The sequence below is a fragment of the Malaclemys terrapin genome, chromosome 17 (assembly GCF_027887155.1).
Source record: "Malaclemys terrapin pileata isolate rMalTer1 chromosome 17, rMalTer1.hap1, whole genome shotgun sequence".
In the NCBI taxonomy this organism is placed as follows: Eukaryota; Metazoa; Chordata; order Testudines; family Emydidae; genus Malaclemys; species Malaclemys terrapin.
Genome location: NC_071521.1, coordinates 11078444 through 11104057, shown reverse-complemented (window position 1 = coordinate 11104057; position 25614 = coordinate 11078444). Strand labels below are relative to the sequence as shown.

The following is a 25614-nucleotide window of genomic DNA, read 5'->3' as shown; positions in this document are numbered from 1 at the left end:
TTTCCTCATCTGTGCAGAGGGCACAGTATTTTGTGAAGCACTTTGAGACCCTCTGGAAAAAGGTGGTCTGTATATTTTTTTTAAAGTGGACTTGTTTCATGAAATCATAGCAGATATCTTTAATTTTTTAAATCTAAAGTATTCAAGGACCTTTAGATTTTTTTTTTTTGTTTGCTTTAAATTTAAAGTGTTAGTCTGTAGCTATTTTAACAAAGTTTAAACAGCCCTAGTAGGAGGAGAGGCTTAACACATTCAATGGAGTGAGTTCATGTGGTGAGCAGGAGGAGAGAATATGAATATCCTGGTTGGTAGCAGTCAGAGAAGATTGGAGTTTATAAGCTGGAATAGATCAGGTCTATGAAAGGACCTTTGTAATTCAGGGGTTGCTTTTCTGTGGGGATATGTGGTTGTATGTAGCCAGTAGGAGGCAGAAGAAGCTAGAAGTGAAAGTTTTTATGGCTGTAGCATAGTGTTTGAGTAAAAAGCAACAGAGGGTCCTGTGGCACCTTTAAGACTAACAGAAGTATTGGGAGCATAAGCTTTCGTGGGTAAGAACCTCACTTCTTCAGATGCAAGTCTTTTTACAGATGTTGCTTTTTACAGATTCAGACTAACACGGCTACCCCTCTGATGTTTGAGTAAGTTAACTGTCCATATAACAGAAGGAATCCTGCTTTGCTGATGAAAGTGGGCTTTCACTGGGGGATTTTCATATCTGCACTGGCTTTGGAAATTGTCACTTTCCTTGACCAGCTGATACCAGTGACTGAAAGTGACACGGGAAAGTGCATTCTCTGATGCTGCCTGTCAGGATGCTTCAAACTCCTTTTTGCTGTATTTTGCATCATGATGATTTAAAATAAGATAAGGGTTTCCAGTGCTCTGTGTGTGTGTGTGTTATACATCTGAACCTTGGATTCTGCAGACATGGGATCAAAAAAGCCTCCAGCAGCTGAGACCTCTCCCTTGTCACAAAACTCAGTACCTGGCACTTTCGGGTGTATTATACTTTAGAGTTCTTTTTTTATAATGGAAGTTTGGGTGTGGGAGGGCTCTTAAGAAGCTGAATGTTTCAGTCACACCACGGCTCATAGTTTGGGAATCACTGATTTAGAGCAGCAACTCCATTGCCAGTAGAATCGCCACCACCGTTGATTTAGGGACGTAAGCAGGGCCGGCTCCAGGCACCAGCCAAGCAAGCTGGTGCTTGGGGCGGCAGATTGAACGAGGTGGCATTCTGCCAATCCTAGGGCGGCACGGCTGCTTTTTTGTTTTGTTTTTTTGTTCCGCTCCGGCCGCCCTGTAGGAGGTGGCGGCGCGGAGGATGGGAGCGCCCTGCGGCAAGCCCAGCAGGGCAGTCCTCGTCCTTCCATTCCCTCCGACCGGAGTGGGGCCCTCGCGGCAGGTGACACTGCGGGAGGGGCCGCGTGGCAGTGCCCCGCTGTAGCCTTGGCCATCCCCCTCTCTCTCTCTCCCGCCTGCTCCTTCCCCCCCCGCTAGCCGGTCCCCCTGCACCCGCACTCCGGCCGCGCCGCAGGTGTTTTTTGTTTTTTGTTTTTGCTTGGGGCGGCCAAAAAGCCTGAGCCGGCCCTGGATGTAAGTCTAAGGGAGAAGGTCCAGAGCACCCTCTTCCTCCCTGTCCCTATAAAAGCTGATTTGGGAAGGTGAACTTTAATTGACACATTCGCTATTTAGCAAAACTCCAAAGATCTATTTTTCTAGCAAGTGACTGTCTCCTCTAGCTGACCATGAAGTTTTAGAAATCAAGTATTTGAGCTGTCTCTGAATGTTCCAATTCTCGGATTTCTTGGAGAAAGGAATTGTATTTGTATTGCAACCCACATAAGCTAGTTTCGTGTCTCCAAGCATGTCCTGCTTTGTTCCTCCAGCTTGCCTTGGGCATCTGCAGGCCCTGGCAGTCCCTGAAACTCATTCATTTTCTCTCTTGTAACATTGATTATTGTGCGTGGGGGAGAGCAGTGCTACGTACTGCATACAGAACATTCCTCGGGAACTGATTCGTGTGGTTCAACAGTAGGAATACCGCTCTGCTACACCTTCAGGGAGCCCTGGAATGAAATTATGGGGATCTCATCTTCCTGTTTAGTCCTGATTGGTATCTCTGAAGAGTCTTTATGCTCTTATTTTGCCAGTCATTGCTCGTTAATACCCCGGCTGTAATGAGGAGTGAGATCAAGGGGTTATTGCAAAGGTCTGTGCATTAGACTCCTGAGTTCTGTTCCCAGTCCTGCCACAGATTTCTTGTGATCTTGGGCAAGTTGCATAACTGCCATGCTTGTTTAGTCATCCGTGAAATGTGTGTAATGCTCACCTACTTCCAGAGGTATCATTAGGCTTAATGTTCAAAAGTGCTTTCAGATCCTGGGATGAAAGAATGCTAGGAGTGTGTTATGACTGTAAGTGGGTCTAAGGTTTAATCCTGCCTTTTCCCATCTCCCCTGAACTCTGTACATAATCTAGTTTGTGTGGAAACGAACTGAACCTGGTGTACACATCTGCTGGAGCTGCGCATTAGTCAAGTGGGCTTTAGATAGGGCTTTTGACAGGTAAATCGATTGTGCAAGAGCTTTCAAATGATCGCCTATAGGAAGCTAGCACGGCGTTTCCACCTGGGATCTTGCATATTGTGTTGATGACCGGCAAATAAGTTCTGTTGCCAGTACACTGATTCTGAGTATTGAAATGGCAACCCCCGTGCTCAATGTGTTCATGACCTGTAGGAATCCTTGTGTGATATTTACCAAATCTAGCCTTCAGGCATGGTACTGGCTTTGCCCCTTCATTATAGGGTTTCAGATTCTATTGACACTTGGCTCAGGATGTGCTGGTGGTATGTAGAGCTGAAGGTAAAACATCCGTGGAGATATTGGTTACGGTGCACCCTGTACAGGCTGGATTCAACCCCTTGCATAGTTTGTTCTCATTCAGTTCAGGAATGCAGGGTGCCCTTCCCTGAAGCTTTGGTAGCAGTCTGGTTATAATGCTTCTGAATGGTGGTTGTTCTGTTGGGTGTGGGTGTGTGAGTGGGTGGTGGTCCTGAGAGGGCGCGTGCAGAACGATGTCGTCACATCAGACCTAGATGTTTGATTGAGTATTAGAAATGCATGACATCACCTTGGCTTGAGATAAAAGGGCTTTGTTCCTGATTGGCAGACAGACATGGTCTGAATCTTAAGACTAGCTTGTGTCCCGAGGATTGGAGGAGAGCATTCAGGATATAGGGCATTACTGCTACAGTGTAATGCACTGTGTGTAACGGTCTGCAGACAGAGGGATCTGGATGAAAAAGATCCTTGTTTGACCAGGGGGTCTAAAATCGTTGTCTAGAAGCGGTCTCATTAACCAGTACAGTTATGCTAAATAACCTCAGATGTTGGGTGTACTGTGTGGCACAAGATTGAAGTGCCTTTAATCACTTGATGGATGGGCATATGGTAGAACCAGAAATGCTGTTTGTGTTTAGTACAAACACTAATGACCTATTTTCTAGGCTGTGGGATGTCTGCAGTGGGCAGGCGTTCTCCTGAGGAGACTTGGCTATAGCCTTTGCCACCTCATCCCCACCACCACCCATCAGTGCTGCCCTGAACATAGGCTGCAAAGGGACATGAAGCACCCTTCCAGGAGCACCATTGCATACCCCTAGAGCCACTAGATAGGGTTAATTCTGGCTGGTGCAGCTTTTGCAGAGTACATCATAGTGTATGCGAGAAGTGCTGAATTGACGGTTCTAAGAAGTTAAACCATCTGTCCACACCAATGCCCTTCTGCCTTGTTGTGGAGGGACCACCTGCTGGATTGCGAGAGAGCACTTCGCTCTTCCTGCCCTTTTCATTCTTGGCCTCTCTGAGGGTGTCAAGTATAATTTGAATGTAGACTCCAGACTACTAAAAACTATATTGAAATCGCCAATTCATTGCACATAGACAATTGAACTGTTGTCAGTTGTAATGACTTGCCATAACAAACATGCCCTGGACTTGAACTAGTAGCTTGAAAGGGAGAGACTCCCATCCAGTTACCAATGCTATGGGGGTATCTATTCATTCTCTCTACACCCAGGGACCTTGAGCATCTTGTGATGTTTCTCATCACCTCCCTTCCTCTAATATTGAGCATTCTCTAGTGCTAGTCAGTTGCTGAAATTGTTATTGTGATAGCTAGGCACAGGGCTATTCCAGTGTGTGCAACACGGGGAGCTTTCATTGCTGGAAGGGAAGGACTTGCCATTAGTGCCAGTCCTTTTTAAAGCTTTGTTTACAGCATCAAATCCTATTCAAGCTTCCCCTCCCTTCACCCCCACTAAAAAGGCAAATGGCTGTGAGAAATCGTGCTTGTGTGTACTTGTCCCATTCCCTTGGGATGTTAGGAAAATTCTGAAAGTTTTCCTGGTGACTGACTGACTGACACTGCTGATGTAGAGTGTGGGAGTTGGAGCGGTGTAGTAGTTACAGCACTTTTGAGACCCAGATTTCATTTCTGCCTAGAGAGAAGGACTTCATAGAATATCAGGGTTGGAAGGGACCTCAGGAGGTCATCTAGTCCAACCCCCTGCTCAAGGCAGGACCAACCCCAACTAAATCATCCCAGCCAGGGCTTTGTCAAGCCTGACCTTAAAAACCTCTAAGGATGGAGATTCCACCACCTCCCTAGGTAACACATTCCAGTGCTTCACCACCCTCCTAGTGAAATAGTGTTTCCTTATATCCAACCTAAACCTCCCCCACTGCAACTTGAGACCATTGCTCCTTGTTCTGTCATCTGCCACCACTGAGAACAGCCGAGCTCCATCCTCTTTGGAACCCCCCTTCAGGTAGTTGAAGGCTGCTATCAAATCCCCCCCTCATTCTTCTCTTCTGCAAACTAAACAAGCCCAGTTCCCTCAACCTCTCCTCGTAAGTCATGTGCCCCAGCCCCCTGATCATTTTCGTTGCCCTCCGCTGAACTCTCTCCAATTTGTCCACATCCTTTCTGTAGTGGGGGGCCCAAAACTGGACACAATACTCCAGATGTGGCCTCACCAGTGCCTAATAGAGAGGAATAATCACTTCTCTCGATCTGCTGGCAATGCTCCTACTAATGCAGTCCAATATGCCGTTAGCCTTCTTGGCAACAAGGGCACACGGTTGACTCATTATCCAGCTTCTTGTCCGCTGTAATCCCTAGATCCTTTTCTGCAGAACTGCTGCTTAGCCACTCGGTCCCCAGCCTGTCGTGGTGCATGGGATTCTTCCTTCCTAAGTGCAGGACTCTGCACTTGTCCTTATTGAACCTCATCAGATTTCTTTTGGCCCAATCCTCCAATTTGTCTAGGTCCCTCTGTATCCTATCCCTACCCTCCAGTGTATCTACCTCTCCACCCAGCTTAGTGTCACCTGTGAACTTGATGAGGGTGCAATTCATCCAGATCATTAATGAAGAAGATATTGAACAAAACCGGCCTCAGGACCAACCCCTGGGGCACTCTGCTTGATACCGGCTGCCAACTAGATGTTGATCACTACCTGTTGAGCCCAATGATCTAGCCAGCTTTCTATCCACCTTATAGGCCTTTCATCCAATCCATACTTTTTTAACTTGCTGGCAAGAATCCTGTGGGAGACTTGGTCTGTCTCAGAGTGGAGAGAGAGAGATCAGTTTTTACAGAGCACCTGTCATTGGTTTAGATGTGGGGAAAACAGGTCATTATAAGGTTTCTTCCTTACTACTTTCTTCTAAAATCTATGGTATTGGACCAAATGGACCACTAATGGGAGGAGTTCCTGTGACTTAATGACCATTCCCATGTTATAATAATTAGAGCCATAATGCGACACACAGTGGGAGCTAAGTTTCACCCCAGAGTAGTTGCCTTTCATTAATGATTGCCCATGGGCTCAGAAGTACAGTTTATAAAGCAAGTTAAACTTTCATATAACCATAACCAAGCAATCATATTATAAATCACAGATTAACCACGTCACAATCCTTTCTCACTAATTCACTGTTTGTACAATTTTGAAGCCAAAGGGAAGGATTTTTTTCCACATTTTTGTCTCTTTTTGTTCATCACTTTTGAGAGTTACATATATTTGTATCCAATTCCAGGCTCTAGAATGTGTGGAAAGCCTCTTTCATTTTTGTGTCTGGTGTTTAACACACACAATCCCCTGACCTGCTGATTCTTTCTTCAATTCCCTGTTGAAATAGAGAGGGGTTCACTACCTTCTCTTCAGTGACATAAATGGGTATGAAGGAGACTTGATCACTTAAGTCTAGCGCTTTAGACACACTTGCAGCCACTCTCTGTTAAATGAGGCTTATTCATTTAAGAGGTTTATTCCATAATCTGATTTGTTCCTTTGGGTTTTGCGAGAATCACGTGTTCAGAATCTTTGCTGTCAATGCTGTACTGGACTTCTCAAAAGTTGATGCTTTGAGGAGAGACCTGCTACTAAATTAGCCTTTCATTAAATCTTTTTTTTTTTTAGATCTTCCGTACCTCAGTCTGCAGCCCAAGCAGTCCACCAAGTTTTGGCTACAGTTGCTACAAATCAAGCCAAGCAGGTATCTCTTGATATTTGTCTTTTACCTATTAAGCACTATGCCGGGCAGATGCTATACCACTCTGTTTCAGCTGCTGTTGAATAGGTTGTCTTACAGTCCCTTTCCACAATCTCTATCCTGCATTCCTTTCAAACCACTGCTTAATCTGTGACCCTGACTGGATAGTGCCAGACATATCTGTATTATGTCTCTTAACTCTACTGCTTTCGTACTGTTTTTGAAAGTAGCTTGTGGGCTGCAAGTGGCCATGGTCTTACTGCCGCATCAGGGCTGTCTAGTCAGTCTGAAACGATCAATGAGGGAGATAGTGTTAACTGAGTTAACGGACATTCCGAGTTGATGCAAAAACAGAGGCTGGTGGGGAAATCAGGGGAAAGAATAATTCTCTGCATCCAGTATTTTCCATAAAACCTTTCCTACTGGGGGATTAGATACAACAGGTTAATGGTCATCCACATCCCAAAACATTAACATTGTCAGTCTTTGCTCAGGAGAGCCTCAGTAACAGAGGTTTGCTGGGCTAGATTGGAGACTCATTAAGAGTTGAGTATGGACTCTCTATTGAGTTTTGTAGAGCTGTGTGTGGGCTCACAATTGTAATAGGAAGGAGAATACTGCAGATTAGGACAGGATGCATTGCTAATGTTGGCAGGTGCTTTGGCCAGCTTCTCCTAGTTTTAGATATAGTGCTCCTTTCCTTTTTTGGACACCAAATCCACCTCAAAATTACACGGAGTAACTTTTAAAAAAAAAAAAGGGGGAGGGATTCATTATATGCTTGGGCATTGAAGTAATAATTACATTAAGTGGTGTTTGTATTTTTAGGGGTCTCTAACCAGCTCACTTAAGGCACAGTCTTCACCTGTATCTGCATCCATACCATGTACCATCACTACTACAGCTGGTCAAATATCAGCTGGCAACAAAATCTCAGGTCAGTTGTCATTTATGTTGAGATGGAAACAAGAATGGGAGAAGGCCCGTCCTTCATAGCACGGGGGGGGGGAAATCAAGACACTGATTCAACTTCTGTTGACTGGCCTCTTACTATTTCAATCTAGAGCAGGGGTGGGCAAATTGGTTGGGGACATTGCATGCAGGGCCATGAATGTAGGGCTGGGGCAGGGGGTTGGGGTGCAGGAGGGAGCATGGTGTGTGGGAGGGGGTGCAGTGTGCAGGAAAGGGCTCAGGACAGGGGGTTGGGGTGCAGGAGGGGGTGTGGTGTGTGGGAGGGAGCTCAGGGCAGGGAGTTGGGGTGGGGGTGCAGGAGGGGTTCGGGGTGTGGGCGCTGGTCCGGTGCTATTTACCTTGAGTGTCTCTGGGATGGCAGCGGCGCACAGCGGGGCTAAGGCAGGCTCCCTGCCTGCCCTGGCCCTGTGCTGTGCCGCTCCGGGAAGTGGCTGGCACCACATCCCTGCGACCCCTGGGGGAGGGGAGGCAGAGGGCTCCGTGCGCTGCCCTTGCCTGCAGATACCTCCCCTGAAGCTCCCATTGGCCGCAGTTCCACGTTCACGGCCAATGGGAGCTGCAGGGGGCTGTGCCTACCGCTTAAGGAGCCCTCTGCTCCGCCCCTTCTCCTTCTCCCCCTACCCCCCGGGGGGGGGAGCAGAGATGTGGTGCTGGCCGCTTCCGGGAGCAGCGTGGGGCCTGCAGCACCACAGGGGTGGCAATCCCGCGGGTCGGATCCAAAGCCCTGATGGGCCGGATCTGGCCCGCAGGCCGTGGTTTGCCCACCCCGGTCTAGAGAGAGAGTTTTAAAAGCAAAGGTACAAAAGCTAAATGGAACAGCTGCTCAAAACTCAACCCATCCACATGGTTTTTGTCTAAAATTCTGCCTTGAAAAAGTTCCTTTTTCATTCTGGAATCAAGGTGACTACACTTAATATTTAGCTTGTGTGTTCCCTTTAATTGTAAATGTTTGAAGTATCTGAGTTGGACACTGGTGTGTTTAAAAAATCAGTTAAAACGGAAGCCTGTTTAGGGCTTGAAAGCACGGTATGCTCAGCTGCACTCTGGGATTTTCACTGCACTGTAGCAGCGTCCACACGAGATGATTTTGTGGCAAGCTGGTGCACTGTAGATTCACACCCTGGCTTGCCATGCAGTAACTTACTATGTAGGCCAGCTCTTAGATTGTGTAAAGGACTTCCACTGAAGTGCGAAAATGACATCCTTGTCTAGAGGTAACAGTAATATTGTCCCCTATTAATTTCTGAATTTGTGGGTATTAACCAGAATAACCCATGTTAGGCAGTTGATAAGTTACCTATCTTAAGGGCTACTGCAGACCTCCTTACAATTTTCAACTATAACAATAGTTTGAAATATGATCAAGAATATACACAAGAATGTTTCAGATATCCGTGTTAATTTTTACTGTGACCATGCAGAGTTTGGAATTGCCCACGTATCTTTATACAATAGTTGTTTGCTGCCTTCAAAGAGAAGCTACACATGAATGGACTTTGTGGTTCCATGTCTAAGGCCTGGCCTACACTACAAACTTAGGTCGACATAAGCCATGTTAAGTCGATCTAATAAAGTGTGTGCCTACGCTACCAAGTCCCTTCCACCGCTAAGTGGCCTGTAAAGTCGACTTCTCTACTCCACTTCCGCGAGAGGTGTAGTGCTTGATTTGACATCCACAAGTCGACATGGAGATAGTGTAGACACCGCGTTGTGTAATTCGAATGAATTGGCCTCCAGGAGGTGTCCCACAGTGCTCTGCTGTGACCAGTTTGGAGAGCACTTTCAACTCCACTGCATGTCAGCCAGGTACACAGGAAACAGCTGCTCCCCTGTTAAAGCCCCAGGAACTTTTGATTTTTCATTTCCTGTTTGATCAGCGTGGAGAGCTTGCCAGCACAGCTGATCATGGAGACTCAAGGCCGCAAACACCCTCCTACATGGAGTACACAGGAGGCGTTGGATCTTATTGCTGTGTGGAGAAGAGTCTATACAGGCAGAGCTCCGATCCAGCAGAAGAAACGCTGACATCTGTGTCAAGATCATGCGGGGCATAGGGGAGATTGTGCAGGGCATGGGGGAGAAGGACTACACCAGGGGGACACAGCAGTGCCACATGAAAATAAAGAAGCTTCGGCAAGTGTACCAGAAGACAAGGCAGGCGAACAGTCATTCTGGTTCTGCCCCACAGACATGCCGCTTTTATGAGGAGCTGCATGCAATTCTCGGCAGTGACCCCATCACTACCCCAAAATGCTCCGTAGATACCTCCCAAGAGCCCTGGGCGTCCTCAAGCAACAACAAGGAGGACATTGTTGAGGAGGACAAGAAAGTGAGGCAGGCAAGTGGAGGATCCATCCCCGACAGCCAAGAATTGTTATTAACCCTGGAGCCCATCCCTACACAGGACCAGTTAGCGGCAGAGCATGATGCTGGGAAAGGCACTTCTGGTGAGTACACATTTCCAATCAAACTCTAGGGGTTACATGCTATTATTTTTTATGTTTAATTGGAACAAAAAAGTAGGTGTAATGGGTATCGGTGGCCACTCCAGCTATGCAGAGGGTGCTGTCCGAAAAAGACTCTTTATGTGCATGGGGATGGCCTGGGAATCTAGAAAGCTTTCATGGAGGTATTCTGCAATCCTTTGCAGAAGGTTTCTGGGAAGGGTTGCCTTATTTTGTCCACCACGGTAGGACGCTTTCCCATGCCACTCCAGTATTAACTCTGCTGTCATCATTGCAGCACACAGCATTGCAGCATAAGGACCAGTTCTGCATCCAGATGCTTGCAGAATCTGCTCCTTTGCCTCCTCTGCTACCCTAAGGAGAGTGATATCGCATAGGCTCACCTAGAGGAAACGGGAAGTTTTCAATGCTAGCCCTTAAACCGCAAACAATTCAACTAGTAATCCACCCCCCGTTTAGTGAAATATGGGTATCACAACCACACTTTCCCAAACGTGCCGTGGTTGTGATTGGAAGGGATCACCGTGTGTTGCAAGCAGCATTGAAAAAAAGGGAGGGGGGTGACTTCCTGTTTGTCTCCTCTTCCCCCTCCCCCACCCATAAAAGTTTGTAAATAACCAAACTATTTGGGGGGCTTTACCCTGGTGCCTGTCCTCAAGCACCCTCCAGGTTGCTAGGGGGAAGGGGGGCTTTTCTCAAGTTCCAACCTGTGATCCCAAGGATGTCTTCACAAAAGCAGCAGCACAAGACCTCTCGCCCATGCCTCATGGCCTCACTCACCATGGCTGGAGCAGCAAACAGTCTCTTGCAATAGCCAGCGGTTGTGATTACGTTGTGGCTTGCAGTGAAGTGTATTCAAGGGTGTATTTTTATTTAAAAAAAAAAAACACCAGAAACGATGCACGCCCTGTCCATGCCACTCTTGTGCATTGCATTCCTTGCAGCTGAAACCTTGTCCATTGGCACTGGGGCAGAGACTTTTCCAGATTAGAAGGCAGAAAAAAGAAGACTCGGGAGGACATGTTCAATAAGTTAATGTGCGCCTCCGAGCGTGACAAGACAGCGCTCAGAGCATGGAGGATTACACTGTCTGAGAACCTAGACATGGACAGGGAGGACAGAAGAGCATGCAGGGGAAAAGAGCGCGTGCCATGCAGGAAGAGATGCTGCGGATTATGAAGGAGCAATCAGACGTTGAGGCGTCTGGTTGAGGTTCAAGAAAGGCAACTGGATGCTAGAGTTCCTCTACAGCCTATGCTGAACCTGCTGCCATCATCGCCCAGTTCTACATCCTCCTCCCCCAAACGTCCTATGAGGCGGGGTGTGGGGAGGAGAGGGACGTTTGGTATCCCTTGCACTCAACATCAGAGGAGGGTACAAGGACCAAAAGGCGCCCATTCCCACACCTTTGATTGTTATTGCAGTGCATCTGTAAGCAAGCTTTCCTTGTTTCTCCCGAGTGTTATCAGCCCTTTTGCCTCAGGTTCTTACTTTTCTTTGCTGTCTGTGTGTTTGTGTGCATAATAAAACTTAACAGATAGCGGAGAAAAGGCTCTTTATTCATTCAACATGTGGGGGTGGAGTTTACAGGGGAGAAAATGCAATGGAGGGGACAGTTTGGTAAGGAACAACACAGATAAGTGTCACATTACGCCGGCTCATTGCTGAAGCTTGATTTCAAAGCCTCACAGAGATGCAGAGCCCTTCGATGTGTTCTTATTGCCCTGGTGTGTGGCTGCTCAAAATTGGCTGTCAAGTGATCTGCCTCAATCCCCCATCTGGGTGAAAACTTTTCTCCCTTTATTTCACAGATATTATGGAGCAGGCAGCAATAACAATGGGGATATTGCTTTCACTGAGATCTAACCTAGTAAGCAAACACCACCAGCGACCTTTTAAACATCCAAAGGCACATTCCACCACCATTCTGCACTTGCTTAGCCTATGGTTGAACTGGTCCTTACTGGTGTCCAGGCTGCTGGTGTACAGCTTCATGAGCCATGGGGTTAAGAGGTCGGCTGGGTCTCCCAGGATCACAATTGGCATTTTAATATCACCAATGATTATTTTGCAATCTGGAAAGAAAGTCCCTGCTTGCAGCTTTCTGAACAGACCTGTGTTCCTAAAGATGCGCGCATCGCGCACCTTTCCCGACCATCCCATGTTGATGTTGGTGAAACAGCCCCTGTGATCCACCAGCACTTGCAACACCATTGAGAAGTATCCCTGTTGGTTTATATACTCTTTGGCAAGGTGGTCTGGTACCGAGATAGGGATATGCATTCCATCTATCACCCCACCACAGTTAGGGAACCCCATCACGTCAAAACCATCCATTATGTCCTGCACGTTGCCCAGAATCAATACCCTTCTTAGTAAGTCTGTTAATGACCCTGCAAACTTGGATCACAACAGATCCCACGGTAGATTTACCCACTCCAAATTGATGCCCCACTGACCGACAGCAATCTGGCATTGCAAGCTTCCACAGAACTGTTGCCACTTGCTTCTCCACTGTCAGAGCAGCTCTCATTTTAGTATTGCTGCGCTTCAGGACTGGGGAATGCTCTTCACGCAGTTCCTGGAAAATGGCCTTACACATTCGAAAGTTCTGCAGCCACTGCTCATCATCCCATAGCTGCATAATGAAGAGGTCCCACCAGTCAGTGCTTGTTTCCCAGGCCCAGAAATGGCGTTCAGCCGTGTCAAGGTGATGCGTGACTGTTGCCAGCAACTGTAAATTGCTCCGCTCCATCTTCCAGCAGAGCTGCTTGCGTGGCATCACATTGTTCCATGCGGCGACTCCTGTATTGGCTGTGTAAATACTGCAGGAGAAGGCGCGGGGTGTTTGTAATGCTCACAACAACAGTGTACAGCTGAGCGGGGTCCATGCTTATCGTGCTATGGCATCCGCGCAGGCACCCAGGCTTGCGAAAAAAGGCATGAAAAAAGGCTTGGCTTGTTTGCTATTGATTTCAGGGAGGGAGGTACGGAGGGAGGGAGGTAAGTGCATAATAGGAGTCTAATGCCATGTTTCCATAACCACCCAGGCCAATGTTTTGGTCCCATAAGCCATTGCAAGCCCAACCCAAAATTCTACTCAGCTACGGCACTGTGTGATAGCTTCCCACAGTACAGTGCTCCGTGCATCAATACAAGCCCAGGCTAGTGAGGATGCGCTCCGCCGACCCAGTGAGCACAGTGTGAACACGCAGGATCGACTTGCTTAAATCGGAGGCTCAATGTCAACTTATATAAAGTTGACTTAACTTTGTAGTGTAGACATTGCCTAAGAGTGAAGAAGTGATGGGTAGTAGGTGGGCATTAATCTATTCTACTATAGCTACCTAGTTCAACCATCCCGTATGGTATGTAGGCTGAAAGAGGAACCTGGCAAGCAGTTGGCACATAACACTCTGATACCTGGAACTTGGCAGTTCTGGGTTAGTTATTAGAAAATGAGACAAGGTTATTTCATTGCAAATGGCTTTAAATAGTAGTTGAATGTACTTCAGCATGAATTAATCACTAATCCATTTGACTGCACCGTTGGTTTTCTATGACTTCTGAGGTTTGTGCTCAGATGTGATCAAAGGGACTGTCAAACATTTTCTCCCTCCAGGCTCTTCTGGCTTTTGCAAATCAGTTTGGGGATACTCTAGAGACTGTTAATCAGCGTTGTTTTTCAGTGCACAGCTAAATCATGTCTAGAAATCCGTATGAAGGGACTGCTAGAAGAATTATGAAATATGGTGTAGAAAAGGGATTCATGGAGTAGGAAGAAGCAGCTATTGCAGAAAAATCCCCACAATGTTACTTGTCTCCTGCGTTATTCACTTCAACATTGTTTCTGTTGTAAAAATTAGATAAAAGTAAATAACTAGATAAGTGTGTGCATGCTTGCAAAGATTAGGATTAGAGTGAGCCTTCTGTGTGGAGCAAGACATCTTTCTGAAGTTATTCCAGACTCGAATCCCTCTCTGCTCTTCTGTTAATTGTTTCCAGTGACTTCTCAATAGCAGCTCTGGCTTCTCCATTTCCTTGGTGCCAAGAGGATTCAAAATAAGGAGCCATCTTGCTCTTAAGAAATAAAGGTTAAGAGCAGTTAAAACTTGGAGGGGGTTGGGTTTTTTGGTTTGTTTTTGGGAGGGGGTTGGATCTAGGTTCATCAAGTAACAAGAGCCTGTAGCCTCTGAAAAGTCAGTATTAGAAGATCTTTTTGTTAGGCAGATCACCTAGTACTCATCCTTCTACCGCCATAGAGAAGAATACCTCAAACTATAGTATCACTCAAGATTGTTCGGTTACATGTAGCTTGAGAATTCCAAATTAGTGCTCCTTTTCCCTCTAACAATGTAAAATGGGATGGGGCTGAGAAGATTAAGAATTACAGTGATGCTTGGTTGTTTCACTGTATAAAGAAAAGAGGAAATCAGTGGTGACGGGAGGAGTTGATCTTCATGCATGCATTAGATAGCAGTGGTAGAAATGGGTATGGGTTTTTATAAAACCTCTTGCATAAATTTCTGAAATCCATCTCATCGTTGATATTCATGAAATATTCCCTTTAATCCATAGATGTAGGTTGTTTCTTAATCAGAGAATAGAGCTAATAAAAGTAGTCAGGAACCACATTTCACATAACAAAACAATAGATTAAAAAAAGAACACAAACCTCTTAAAATGTTAGTTGAAAATGTCAGATGTTGAATTTGATAGTACCTTCTTTGTATTTGAACAGTGGTTGTTATGGTGATGGTTTCAGGAGGGAACACTGTCAAGGATCTCTTGGTAGATTTTGTTGTGCTATAATATTTATTCTCTTATGAGAGAATGTGACCATTAACTTTGCTCCTAGTCAAATACAAATGATTGCTTCAATTTTTGTTAAATAATGGTTCAAATGATCTGCAGTCTTGCACTAGTAGCATTAATACTTTTATGTATAAGTGTCAAAATAAAAAGTGAAATGCACTTCCTGAGCCTATGCTGTTAGAATTTTGCAAGACTTTTGTTTTCTGTTGTGTTTCCAGTTTGTGCAATAGGACACAATGTGTGTTTGTGAAATGCTCTTTTCCTTTTGATACTGCATATGGTCCATCAGATATGTGAGGACTCTGCTGGGCTTGGCCTAAAAGATTCTCTAGCTACAGCACATGACATGACAGGCCTATACTTAGGGGGACCTGAAGGTGAAAAGATGATGCACTGGTTTTGTATGTGCTGTTTTCTGCAACTTTTGTTGTTCTTGTACCCCTAGGGCAAGGGACAGCAAAAGCAGTTGCAGCTGTGACCTCTCCTACAGTGACTTCAACTCCAGTGGCTTCTGCACAGTTTAACCAGACATTTTCATTCTCTTCATTGGGGTCTGTTATGAGCCTTTTTATTTCTGTATGATATATCTTCTAAGTACTGTAATGCTGCTACAGCAAATAATATCAGTGAGCTATGTAGCAATGAAAAATAGCTACTGTAATTAATTATAAGAATTTTCTATCCGTATGTGTGTAATTGAAGCTAATGGCTCCAGTCAAGGGCTTGGCAAGGCTTACGTGGTTCGTAGAAGGGCTACATAAGCAAGGTTAGAAGGGCTGTGGGAATTTGGCACAATTTTATTTTGCTGTAAACATTCTCCATCAGGAAAAGTGGATGAGGAATTCTGTTCATAGGTTTTGGGTGGCTGGTTGGCAGCATGGCATTAGCCGGGTTTGAATCCATTGGGTTGAAATCCAAGGGTTTAAATGAGGTTGTAAATGTGGTAGTGTATTTAGTGGTTAAAGCACCAACCTGATGGTCGGGCAAACTGAATTCACTCTCTGCCTCCCAAACGTGCAGCAGAGACACCACTCTCTACCTATGTGCTTCAGACAAGTGTAGAGTAGAGTGCTCCCCTTTGGAGGGGGGCAGAAGAAAACAGGATGGGGGATAGTCACTTCTCTGTGAAGAAGACAGAGACAAAATGGATCTGGCTTTCTTATCACCTCTTTATCCAGCCAGGACAGAGAAGTAACAGTGGAGCTTTTCCTAGAAGCTAGGACAAGAACATGAGAGAATGAACCTTCAAATCTTCAGCTCCTAGCTGTTGAGAAGGCCTGAAGTTTCCTCTTCCAGAGGCTAAAATTGAGAGGCAGGGGATCTGGGCTAACCTTTGGCTATCCTTGTAACCTTTGCTGATAGGTTTTGTTCTCCAGTTAATTTTTCTAACCCTGGATTATACAGATGTCCATTACGAAAGGGCGGGTGTACACGCTAACAAGGTTCTGATACACACACAAACACAAGCACTGAAATTTCCACTTATGGCTGGAAATCTGGACAGACAGTCCAGTTTGAACTCACTGAAGTTAAAAAAGACACAACAGCATGAATGCCATATTGTGACTTGAAAAGTAATCCACTCATGGAGGTGACTACAGTCCCAATGCCATCTGGTGATTTCTGTTACATAAGCAATAACACACAGTGAGGCATGTGTTATGAGATAAAAGCACGGTGTTATCACGTTATAACCTTTATTCTAAAATGCTTCAAGGGTGAGACAAAAACATTTTATAAACACATATATAGTTTTTAAATTTACTTGGTGAAGGCAAGTAAAATAGATATTCTGTGTGTATTTATGCATTCGGGTGAATTTTTTTTTTTTTTTTTTTTTTTTTTTTTTTTTTTTGAAGCAGGTGTAGGCAAGTATTTATTTTAAAACAGAGGTTTGGGAATTCCCTTTCCGAGTTCTGTTGCAGACTGCCACTTCTATGATTTTAGTCTCTTAATCCCTCTTGCTTTAGTTTATTAATCTGTATGTTGGGTATAACACATAAGCACTTTGACTTGTTGCACTCTTCAAAGGACCCAGGTATTTAATCTTAAAAGGAGGAAGTTGAAATTTGAATGTAAAAGAGAAAATCAAAAACCCTCTCAAGTTACAGCCCCCTTGTCATAGCCTAGAGTGCATCCGCTGGGTGTGGAACCTCTGTGATTGTGCCAGCAGAATGTAATGAAACATCCCAGACTTTCTCCTAAAGCTGCAGCAGCATCTGTCACAGAGACTTAGGGTGAAGTGGCCAGAATGCTGAAATTCCTGCAGGCTTTTAGGTTCCCCGAAGGATCCCAGACCTCATTATGCTGGCTTTATTCTATATTCAACTAAAACTAGATTAAAATATATTTCAAGAATTTCCCTCCTTAAAGTATGTTTGTATTATTAACTGAGGTTGTGGAAATAATCTTTTAATGTATATAATGTGGATGGTTTCCTCCTTCATGAGTGGTAGTAAAGAGCATATAATTATCCGATAGTCTCTATATATATAAAATCATTTGGCTTTAAGGTTGTCACTTGATTTTTAAATAAATCCATGTGCTTCCTGTAGCTGCTGCTGCCATTAGTCTCTTCCAGATCCATTTTCGGCTAAGTTAACTTATTGTATGGAGCCTTTCCTAACAGTGAATGGAAGAGAGGAGCAAAAACAGCAGAGGAGAAAGGACATGGGAAGATGAAGTGGTCAGCAGGGTCTTGAATTGAACTGAACTCTTACTGTCTATAATTTTCTAAGAGCTTTGTCATATGTAGGGAAACAAATGTCAGCCATTCTCCCTGCATGTGTCAATTGCTGTACAGAAGTATTTCCAGTCATAACCGGTTTACAGGAGGGAAGCAGGGATACATACCCACATGTACACAAATCCTGATTTTGTACACCTCTGTGCTGGGAATCTGGGTTTCACTGGCTGTTAGTCAGTCATGAGGAAGGAAGTATTAATACTATATAAACTAAATATCTTCTGTCCCTTTTTCTTTTTGTCCCTAGGACTGGGTTTAATTTTGGTGCAGCCACGTCCACTGCATCAACACCACCCAGCCTTTCTGCCTCACAAGGTAAATTGTGTGAAGTGTGAAATAACATCTTTTCTATTTCTCCTCTAGATGATTACTTAATGCCGTCTTCATGCATACAATTGTGTTCTGTTGCTGCTTTTTTGTTGTTAAAACTGCAGTAGTTGCAATAATATTGTGTATCCATATGCTGGATTAAGCCATGTAATATGCAGGAATCCAGGCCACGTGCCTTTCAATTAAGAGTAAGCAAAATACTTGTTCCCAAGAACATCTAGTGAAGTATTAGCATATGAAAAGGGCAGTATCTGAAATTATTTCCTCTACTATCTTTAATCGTCAGGCTTTAAAATGGCATAGGTATAGGTGGCTGGCTGCCAAGTGCCATCAGCCTTAAGTAGAACGTGTACATGGTGAGTGATTTGGAACGGTTCATAGCCGCATGCTTCTCAGAAGCTGATGTGAAAAACAGGCAGGCTGCCTCTCCTACTTAATCCTTTGGTAGATAATATTTACCAATAACTACCTGGATGGAAGAGCACCTGCTGTATCAGTGTGCAATTATTCCATCTCTTTCAAGGGGGAAGAACTGATTTCATTTAATCTTCAACTTCCAGATCAAGGTCTTACAAATGTGGATAAATAACGGTGGTGAAGGGGGATTGGAAGGTTCAACAGGTCTAATGAACTATTTGTAGTGCATTACACATGAGTAATTTCAGTTCCTCATGATACTTTCCCTGGGTCAGCCAGAGAACCCTAGCTTTGGTTAGCTATTTATGGTGGAGATGGGAATTGAGTGAAGAAAATTGGTAAGGACCTTAAAGTTTCATGAGGAAATAAGTCATACTAATTCAGTGTCTGTTACTAGTATATATTAATCTGTATCACTTTAACCTTTTAATTTATTTTTAAAAAATGGGTCAGTAAGGGCAGAGAAGAGAAATTAGGGCTTCTCAAAGGTCCCAAAACTATTTGGTCTTTTTATTGGCTGATCCCCATGTCAAGTCTCTTACGCTCTGTCTGTCTAAATACCACAAAACTAATAGATAATTTAAGGATATTGTACCATATATGTATGTCCAAAGTAGGCATTTACAGTCAAGGCATAGAAATGTGATAAAATATATAAAATATACAATCAGACTGAAAATTTTCTGCATACTAAATAGCACATTGATAACTATATATTGAATAAATGTTATTACATTTGGGAGCTTTTCTTCAGTATTTCAAAGATTAGAATAGACTAGATAAAAGTGGCTAATGCTCTCTATATAGCTAAGATTTTATATAAAAAGACTTAATTCTGTAGAAAACTTGGCAACTTCCAGAAAACAGGTTTGTGACCCAACCTTAGCTGAGAGCCACTGCTTTAGACTACCAGTTCTTCACTGCATGCCAGAACTTTTTGCTAAGTACATAAAGGGTATAAAAAGTGGAGGTAACTGCAAGATGTACTGTAGTAAAGAGAGTGGGCTTTTTAGTTAGATAATTATAACTGTTGAAAAATGAAGGAAGTAAGAGCACGTAAAATGGCTATAAGCCTATCTATAATGAAATGGGCCTCAGATATAGCCATTGTTACTCTCATGAAAGTGGGGCTTGAGAAAGTGGCAGGGATAGTTAATCATCTGATAGTCATGAGTCTGTAAAGTCTTTGAGGTAGGAGCATTTTCTTCATACCTGTCTGTAAAGCACTCAGCATGCTGGTACTATACAGATGATAAATGAGCGTTGCCACCTGTAACTCGTTTTAATTCCTTTTATGTCTCTGTAGCAGTGACAGCCCCTGCTAAAGAGTCAAGTCAGCCTGACGCATTTTCACTTGGTGGGGGTACTACATTTGGAACAGTTCCTGAGAGCTCATTTACCTTTGGGTCCGTCAAGCCAGCCAACGTTTCAGGAGTCTCCATGACGAGTGGCTCTTCTGTAGATGCCACCCAGACGAACAGCAAACCTGCCCCGACTGCCACTCCTGTTCCCTCCACAACCTCTGGCAAACTGGAAGTCCTTCCATCAAAGCCAGGAGATAATTTATTTCAGAGTAATATGGCTGGGGAAACTCTTGGGAGCTTCTCAGGACTAAGGGTTGGTCAAGCAGATGATAACACCAAAGTCAATGTTAAAGCTCCATCTACCAACATTGCTGGTGGACAGCCAACTAAAACATCCACAATACCTTCTGGATTTACCTTTAACAGCCCTCTGCAGTTAGGGAAACCCGTGGAAGTCACTTCAACATTAGTCATGGCCACCAGTACAGCATCCACATCAGTCAGCACAAATACCACAGGCAGCATATTTGGCAATGTCCAGTTAACCACCACAGGGTCTTCTGGGGTATTTAATCTTGGAGGATCTTCAGGTGGCAGCAAGCCTGCTTTTTCATTTGGCCTTCCACAAGCAAACAGTATCACAACATCCACCTCTGTACCTGCAACTCTCCCCACTTCAGCATCCCTGTCATTTGGAAGTCTTTTGAGTTCAGCGCCAACTGCTGTATCCCCAGCAGCTTCTAGTAATGGTGCAGGGGATGTCAAGCTACCACCTTTGTCTGAAAAGCCACCTGAAGATGAAGTACTAACAACTGTGTCTGCACCTCTAACTTCTCAGCCACAAATACCCCAACCACAATTACAGCTCTCCGATTCTGTTAAAGACGAACCTGCTTTATCTCCGTCTGTAGCAGGAGATGCAGATGTTACAGGTCCTAGCACCTCCTTGACTCCTTCCACAGGTACAATCTCTACAGCTACCTGTGCTACTGAGTCTAAGGCAGAGGCACTTCCTCCAGTCTCTACCTCTGCCCCACTGGACCAGAACATTTCAGTGACCACAGCTGCAGCAGATGTTGTCATCGCCCCTTCTGCAGAAATTACAAGCCCGTTGGCTACCACCACAGATATTGACACATCCGTTCAAAGCCCAGCTGTAGGTACTTCTGTATTTGGGACTGTTTCTTCAAGTTCCTCAGTGTTCTCTCAGCCTCCAAATTCCAGTTCTTCTTCGGCCTTTAGTCAGCCTGCTGGTGACACCACCACCACCCCTTCCACTCCTGTTTTTGGACAGCTAACAGCCGCTACCACAGCATCTTCTCCATTTGGTCAACACACCGGCAGCACTGTCTCCACCACTGCGGCTACTACTCAGGTAGCTGGCTCAGGGTTTGGCACGTCTGCTTTTGGCACAGCAGCTGCGGGTGGCTTTGGTCAACCAGCATTTGGGCAAGCACCAGCCTTTGGACAGCCAGCAAGCAGTTCTTCAAGTGGTTTTACCTTCACTCAAACTGGGTTTGGGACAATGCCTGTTTTTGGCCAGCCGTCTTCCTCCACTGCAACTTCAAGCGGTGGGAATGTCTTTGGAGCACCATCTAGCACCAACAGTCAGAGTTCTTTTTCTTTCGGCCAGCCATCTGCCAGCACTGGTGGTGGACTATTCGGGCAAAGCAGTGCTCCGGTTTTTGGGCAGAGTGCTGGCTTTGGACAGGGTGGATCAGTGTTTGGGAACAATGCTACTGCCACCACTACTACATCATCTTCTGGATTCAGCTTCTGTCAAGCTTCAGGTAAGAGCGAGTGGTGATGATGGGGTAGTCTAGTTAGAATACAGCTGTCGGGTTGAGGTATGCGAGCAGTATTTCCTAGGAAAAACTAGGACTAATTTTGATGCCTTCTGCTGGCAGTGGACATAGCAACTCCAAAGGTATGTGTGAGACCTGCAGTTGGAAGCTAAACATTCTGCTTTAATCCTAATAGTTTCAGTGGAAGCTCTGTTTAAATAAAGAAGTTCCAGTTTAGGTTCCCATTCCTAACTATACCTTGACATGATTCTGAGCAGTGTACTGTGCTGCTCATTGACCAGTAATTCAAGTGTTTTGGATTCACTGTAGTCTCAAATTACAAAGAATTAAATGGCTATTTAAGGACTTCAGAGCATTACATTAAACAGAGATCTAAGGTAAGCCTGTAACAGTGAGGAAATTAATACAGCTGAAGAACCCTCTTAAGTGAACTGTATTGCATACATGTAGTCAGAGCATATAGATGTACTGTTACATCAGGAGCTGAGGGACTAAACCAGATACATTTAGCCACCCCAGAGCAGTGGGTTAATGAGGATCTAGTCATCTAGCTAAGTATGCTTTTGCTTTATGAATGTCTTGCAAATAAACAAGGGGGGAAATGTGGCTTCAGAGTCCCTGCCTGTGCAGATAAATTGAATATTTACACAGGCCAGAACCTTGTTTGCCAGTCTTTCTCTTGTTACCTATGTTACTAAAGCAAATAGCTTTTCTGTTCAGGCAGGGTTATAGCCTTCTGAGAGCCCTGAATGAAAGGTGCTAAGTGCAAAGTAATATTAGATAAAATGTATTTCCAATAAAACTAATTAGCCTAATTTAATTATAACAGATGGGACTGTAGGAGACCTGCCTCTTGCATTAACTATAGTAATAAAGAATACTTAAGACTCGGGGAAGTGAACTCCTACTAAAGGAAGGTGCTTCTAATTATAGAAACTGCAAATCTTATTACAAAGTATGTATTTAAGTGAACTGGGAAATGGAGTCGGGAGTTCTTTTTAATCAAAACATTTCATTATCTTTAACTGGAATCTTTAGGTAACAAAGCTCAGATCCTCTCTACACGAGGGAAATCAAAATCCTACAGCATTTGTTCATAGATTGCAGCATTACAGTGACGTTAACAGAAATCCAATCGGAAATTCAGTACTGTTAGCAACAGCCTAAACACTAAAACAGATTTTATTTCCTGTTTGTTTTAAATGGGGGTGAGGGGATAATAATTTTCAAATAAAATGTAAATAACATTTACCCTTATGTGTTATACCATTCATGTGTTGGTATGTACCTAGTCACTCCAGCTCCATTTGGTGATAACCTTTACGGTATTATAAAGTCCAAACTGAAGTATCATTTGGATCTTGAAGTGCATTGCTCCTTTTTACTGGAGTCTCTGTATTACTCTCTTCTGAAGTACTGAATGGCAATCCCTTTTAAATTGTCTGGTACCATAGTATTGCATGAGATTGGAATTATATCGGAGCATCTTTTCCCTTTCTTCTTTGGCCAGGTTTTGGTTCCAGCAACACAGGTTCCGTGTTTGGACAGGCAGCCAACACTGGGGGCGCTGTCTTTGGCCAGGTAACTACTATCTGTGTTGTCTCTGTGTACGTGGCAGGCCCTGTACTTGCAAATAGACTGGTCCAAAGAACTTTGGTTGTAGCTAGCCAAATAGAACCTGTTTTGTAGTCAATAAATAAAAACTATCCAAGGCTATATCAGTAATGTTTGATTATTCAGGGATGTACCACTATGGCATCTGAGTGAGAGGACATAGCCTCTGCCCCTTCTGTGGCATGCATAGACTCTTGCGCAAGACAGAACCATTTGAAGCAGACAACAGAACAAAACAGTGTGAACAGGTGTCAACAGGCGTACCATGGACTCATTATGCACCTGCTCCAGGGAAGGGCCGGTGAGCTGTGTATGGAATTGCTGGCTAGGTGCAACAGTGGTAGGCCCTTCACTACTTGCAGGGATTGCACTATGTAGATGAGAGACAGGGTGGCTAGTGTGGATCTGATGCCCCATTGCAGCTTGCCCTAGTGTGTCCAACCTGGTGCAAGTTACAACTGTACCATTTTCCAGGGTCAGTAAAGCTTGAGAGAGACCTAAGCAGATGCTGATTTTGTTCAACCTTAGGAGACCAGCTTCTTAGCTCCTCATCCCTTTTGTATCGCTATTGTGAATAGAAATAGCTCAGTCAAAATCAGCGGCATATATGTGCTTTTTTTTACAGCGACCTATAATGCTTTCTTGCCGTGTGCCCTTTGTTTTGTTTTTTTAGCCATCATCCAGTTCCAGTGGGAGTTTGTTTGGGTCTGGAAGTGGTGGAAGAAGTGGAGGTTTCTTCAGTGGCCTCGGAGGAAAGCCAAGCCAGGAGGCAGCCAATAAAAACCCCTTCAGTTCTGCCACTGGAGGGTTTGGATCTGCAGCTTCCCAGAGTAAGTAAAGGAAATGAGTGTAAATGTACTGAGCTCCCATCTTGCTTTTGTGGGGGTAGTTTTGTCCTTGGGTAATTTCCATGATGGCATGAAAGACCTACTGAGCAACAGAGGGAAGTGGTTGGAGGGGGATGTGCTGGAAGGGGGGCGCTGTACCTTTCCAAAGTCTACTTTCCTTTTGCAGTTTTGTGCAAAATGAACAGGGAAATATTCCAAATAGCCATGTGCACAGAGAGAAGTCTGAAAACAGCGTGCATATTTTGTAGGGATTTTCAGTACCAAAATATAATTCTTCAAAATTCAGTGCTGTAAGTTCTTACCAGTGAACTTCAGCTTTTAAGTTGGATGTTCAAACCTTGTTTATTTCTCCTCTGCAGTATGTTTTACTTACTGCAGAGTCCCACAGTTACCACTCTATTCTCCTGTGATTTTGATTTCTTGCATTCTTTTGTTGATCTGTCATTTTGTAGCTGGAAACTGCAAAAATTCTTATTAAAATATTTATTCTTGCTACTAGTGGTAGAGGAGCCAGGAACCTGCCTTTCTCAGGGTATCTTCGCAGTCGTTTTCATATTGATGTGTGATACAAGATATATTTAGGAGCCAAGCAGGAGCACTGCACTAAAATACAACAGATGTATTCAGTGTATGAGTCCACTTACTATTCAGATCCCAGGCAGTTCTGTACAAACATCCCGTCTCTTTTAATCCATAGACTAAAGGTGATCCTGGTGATTTTACTTTCAAATCTAGGAATGAGTAAGCAAGGATGGAAAATGAGGTTATCTTGAAAGACTGTGAAGTCCCTTCTGCTTTAGAAAGCTAACATCTCCACTGTTGGGTCAGAAGGCTGGATTTTTTTTTTTTTAACACCATATGGATGTGCAAACCCTTAGGTGCCGCTAACAATTCATAAGCATTTCCAGTACCAGTATAATTGCACTCATTCTGGACAAGTGTTCTGGTCCACTTTAAAACATTTCAAAGCTAGTGTAGCTGGGTCACATAGCTGCAGACAGTCCTCCCCCTTTCACCCAACAAGGTTTTGCTTTTTAAATTTAGAGAGAAATTATAGTTCAGATTTTATAAAGAGAGAGAGAGAGTGTTTAGTGTCTGAGTAAAAGTGAAAAAGGAAACTTGAAAGTGGGAGCTATTGAGTGGAAGTGAGGGATGCTCTGCAACACAGCTTTCTGTGGAGGTTTAGTTGGGGCCTGTTAACGACAGTCTAATCTACAGCAAGCCATGCAGCCTTCTGACATGCATATCTACACCCATCTCCAAGTGCTAGCCTCTTTTACGGTATTGAGTTCAGCATAGCTTGATTTTTAAGGACCTTCTCCTGACTTGTACTGAAGAGACAAGTTGACGTGCCCTTCTAAATAGCTCTTACTTTCATAAGCATAAAATGCACAGGTCATTTAATGACCCACTTTTCCCCCAGGGTGACTGCCCATCAAAGTGGAGTTGTTTACTGTACGGGCTTGTACATTTTTCAAGGCCAAAACCACCTTCTGGTGGAAAGTTCAACTCTCACATTGCTGGGTTGTGGTTCTTGAAGTGCTGTGTGTATAGTTTGATTCCTGCCACTGGTTAGCAGGGATAACATTTTTTAAAAGCACTTACAGCCACTTTCAGAAGTAACTTAAGTATTTTGAAAGTCAACAGGATGTAGGTTCCTAAGTAACTTTTGAAAACTTGATCTTAATATCCCCTTGGGAAAGGGCAGGAGGAGGGAGGGAGCAAGACCAAAGA

The 25614-nt window shown here is 44.3% G+C and overlaps 1 protein-coding gene across 3 annotated transcripts in view; it reads left to right on the top strand.

Annotated features, from left to right (window-relative positions):
* NUP214 (nucleoporin 214) overlaps positions 1 to 25614 on the top strand; it is a 78717-nt gene that overhangs the window by 38306 nt on the left and 14797 nt on the right. For all 3 annotated transcript variants that reach the window (XM_054007456.1, XM_054007457.1, XM_054007455.1), the window contains exons 25-31: positions 6492 to 6567; positions 7393 to 7501; positions 15262 to 15367; positions 17810 to 17877; positions 19616 to 21403; positions 22929 to 22999; positions 23706 to 23862. In XM_054007456.1, coding sequence (XP_053863431.1) covers positions 6492 to 6567; positions 7393 to 7501; positions 15262 to 15367; positions 17810 to 17877; positions 19616 to 21403; positions 22929 to 22999; positions 23706 to 23862 — 2375 coding nt within the window. The remainder of the gene's footprint in view (positions 1 to 6491; positions 6568 to 7392; positions 7502 to 15261; positions 15368 to 17809; positions 17878 to 19615; positions 21404 to 22928; positions 23000 to 23705; positions 23863 to 25614) is intronic.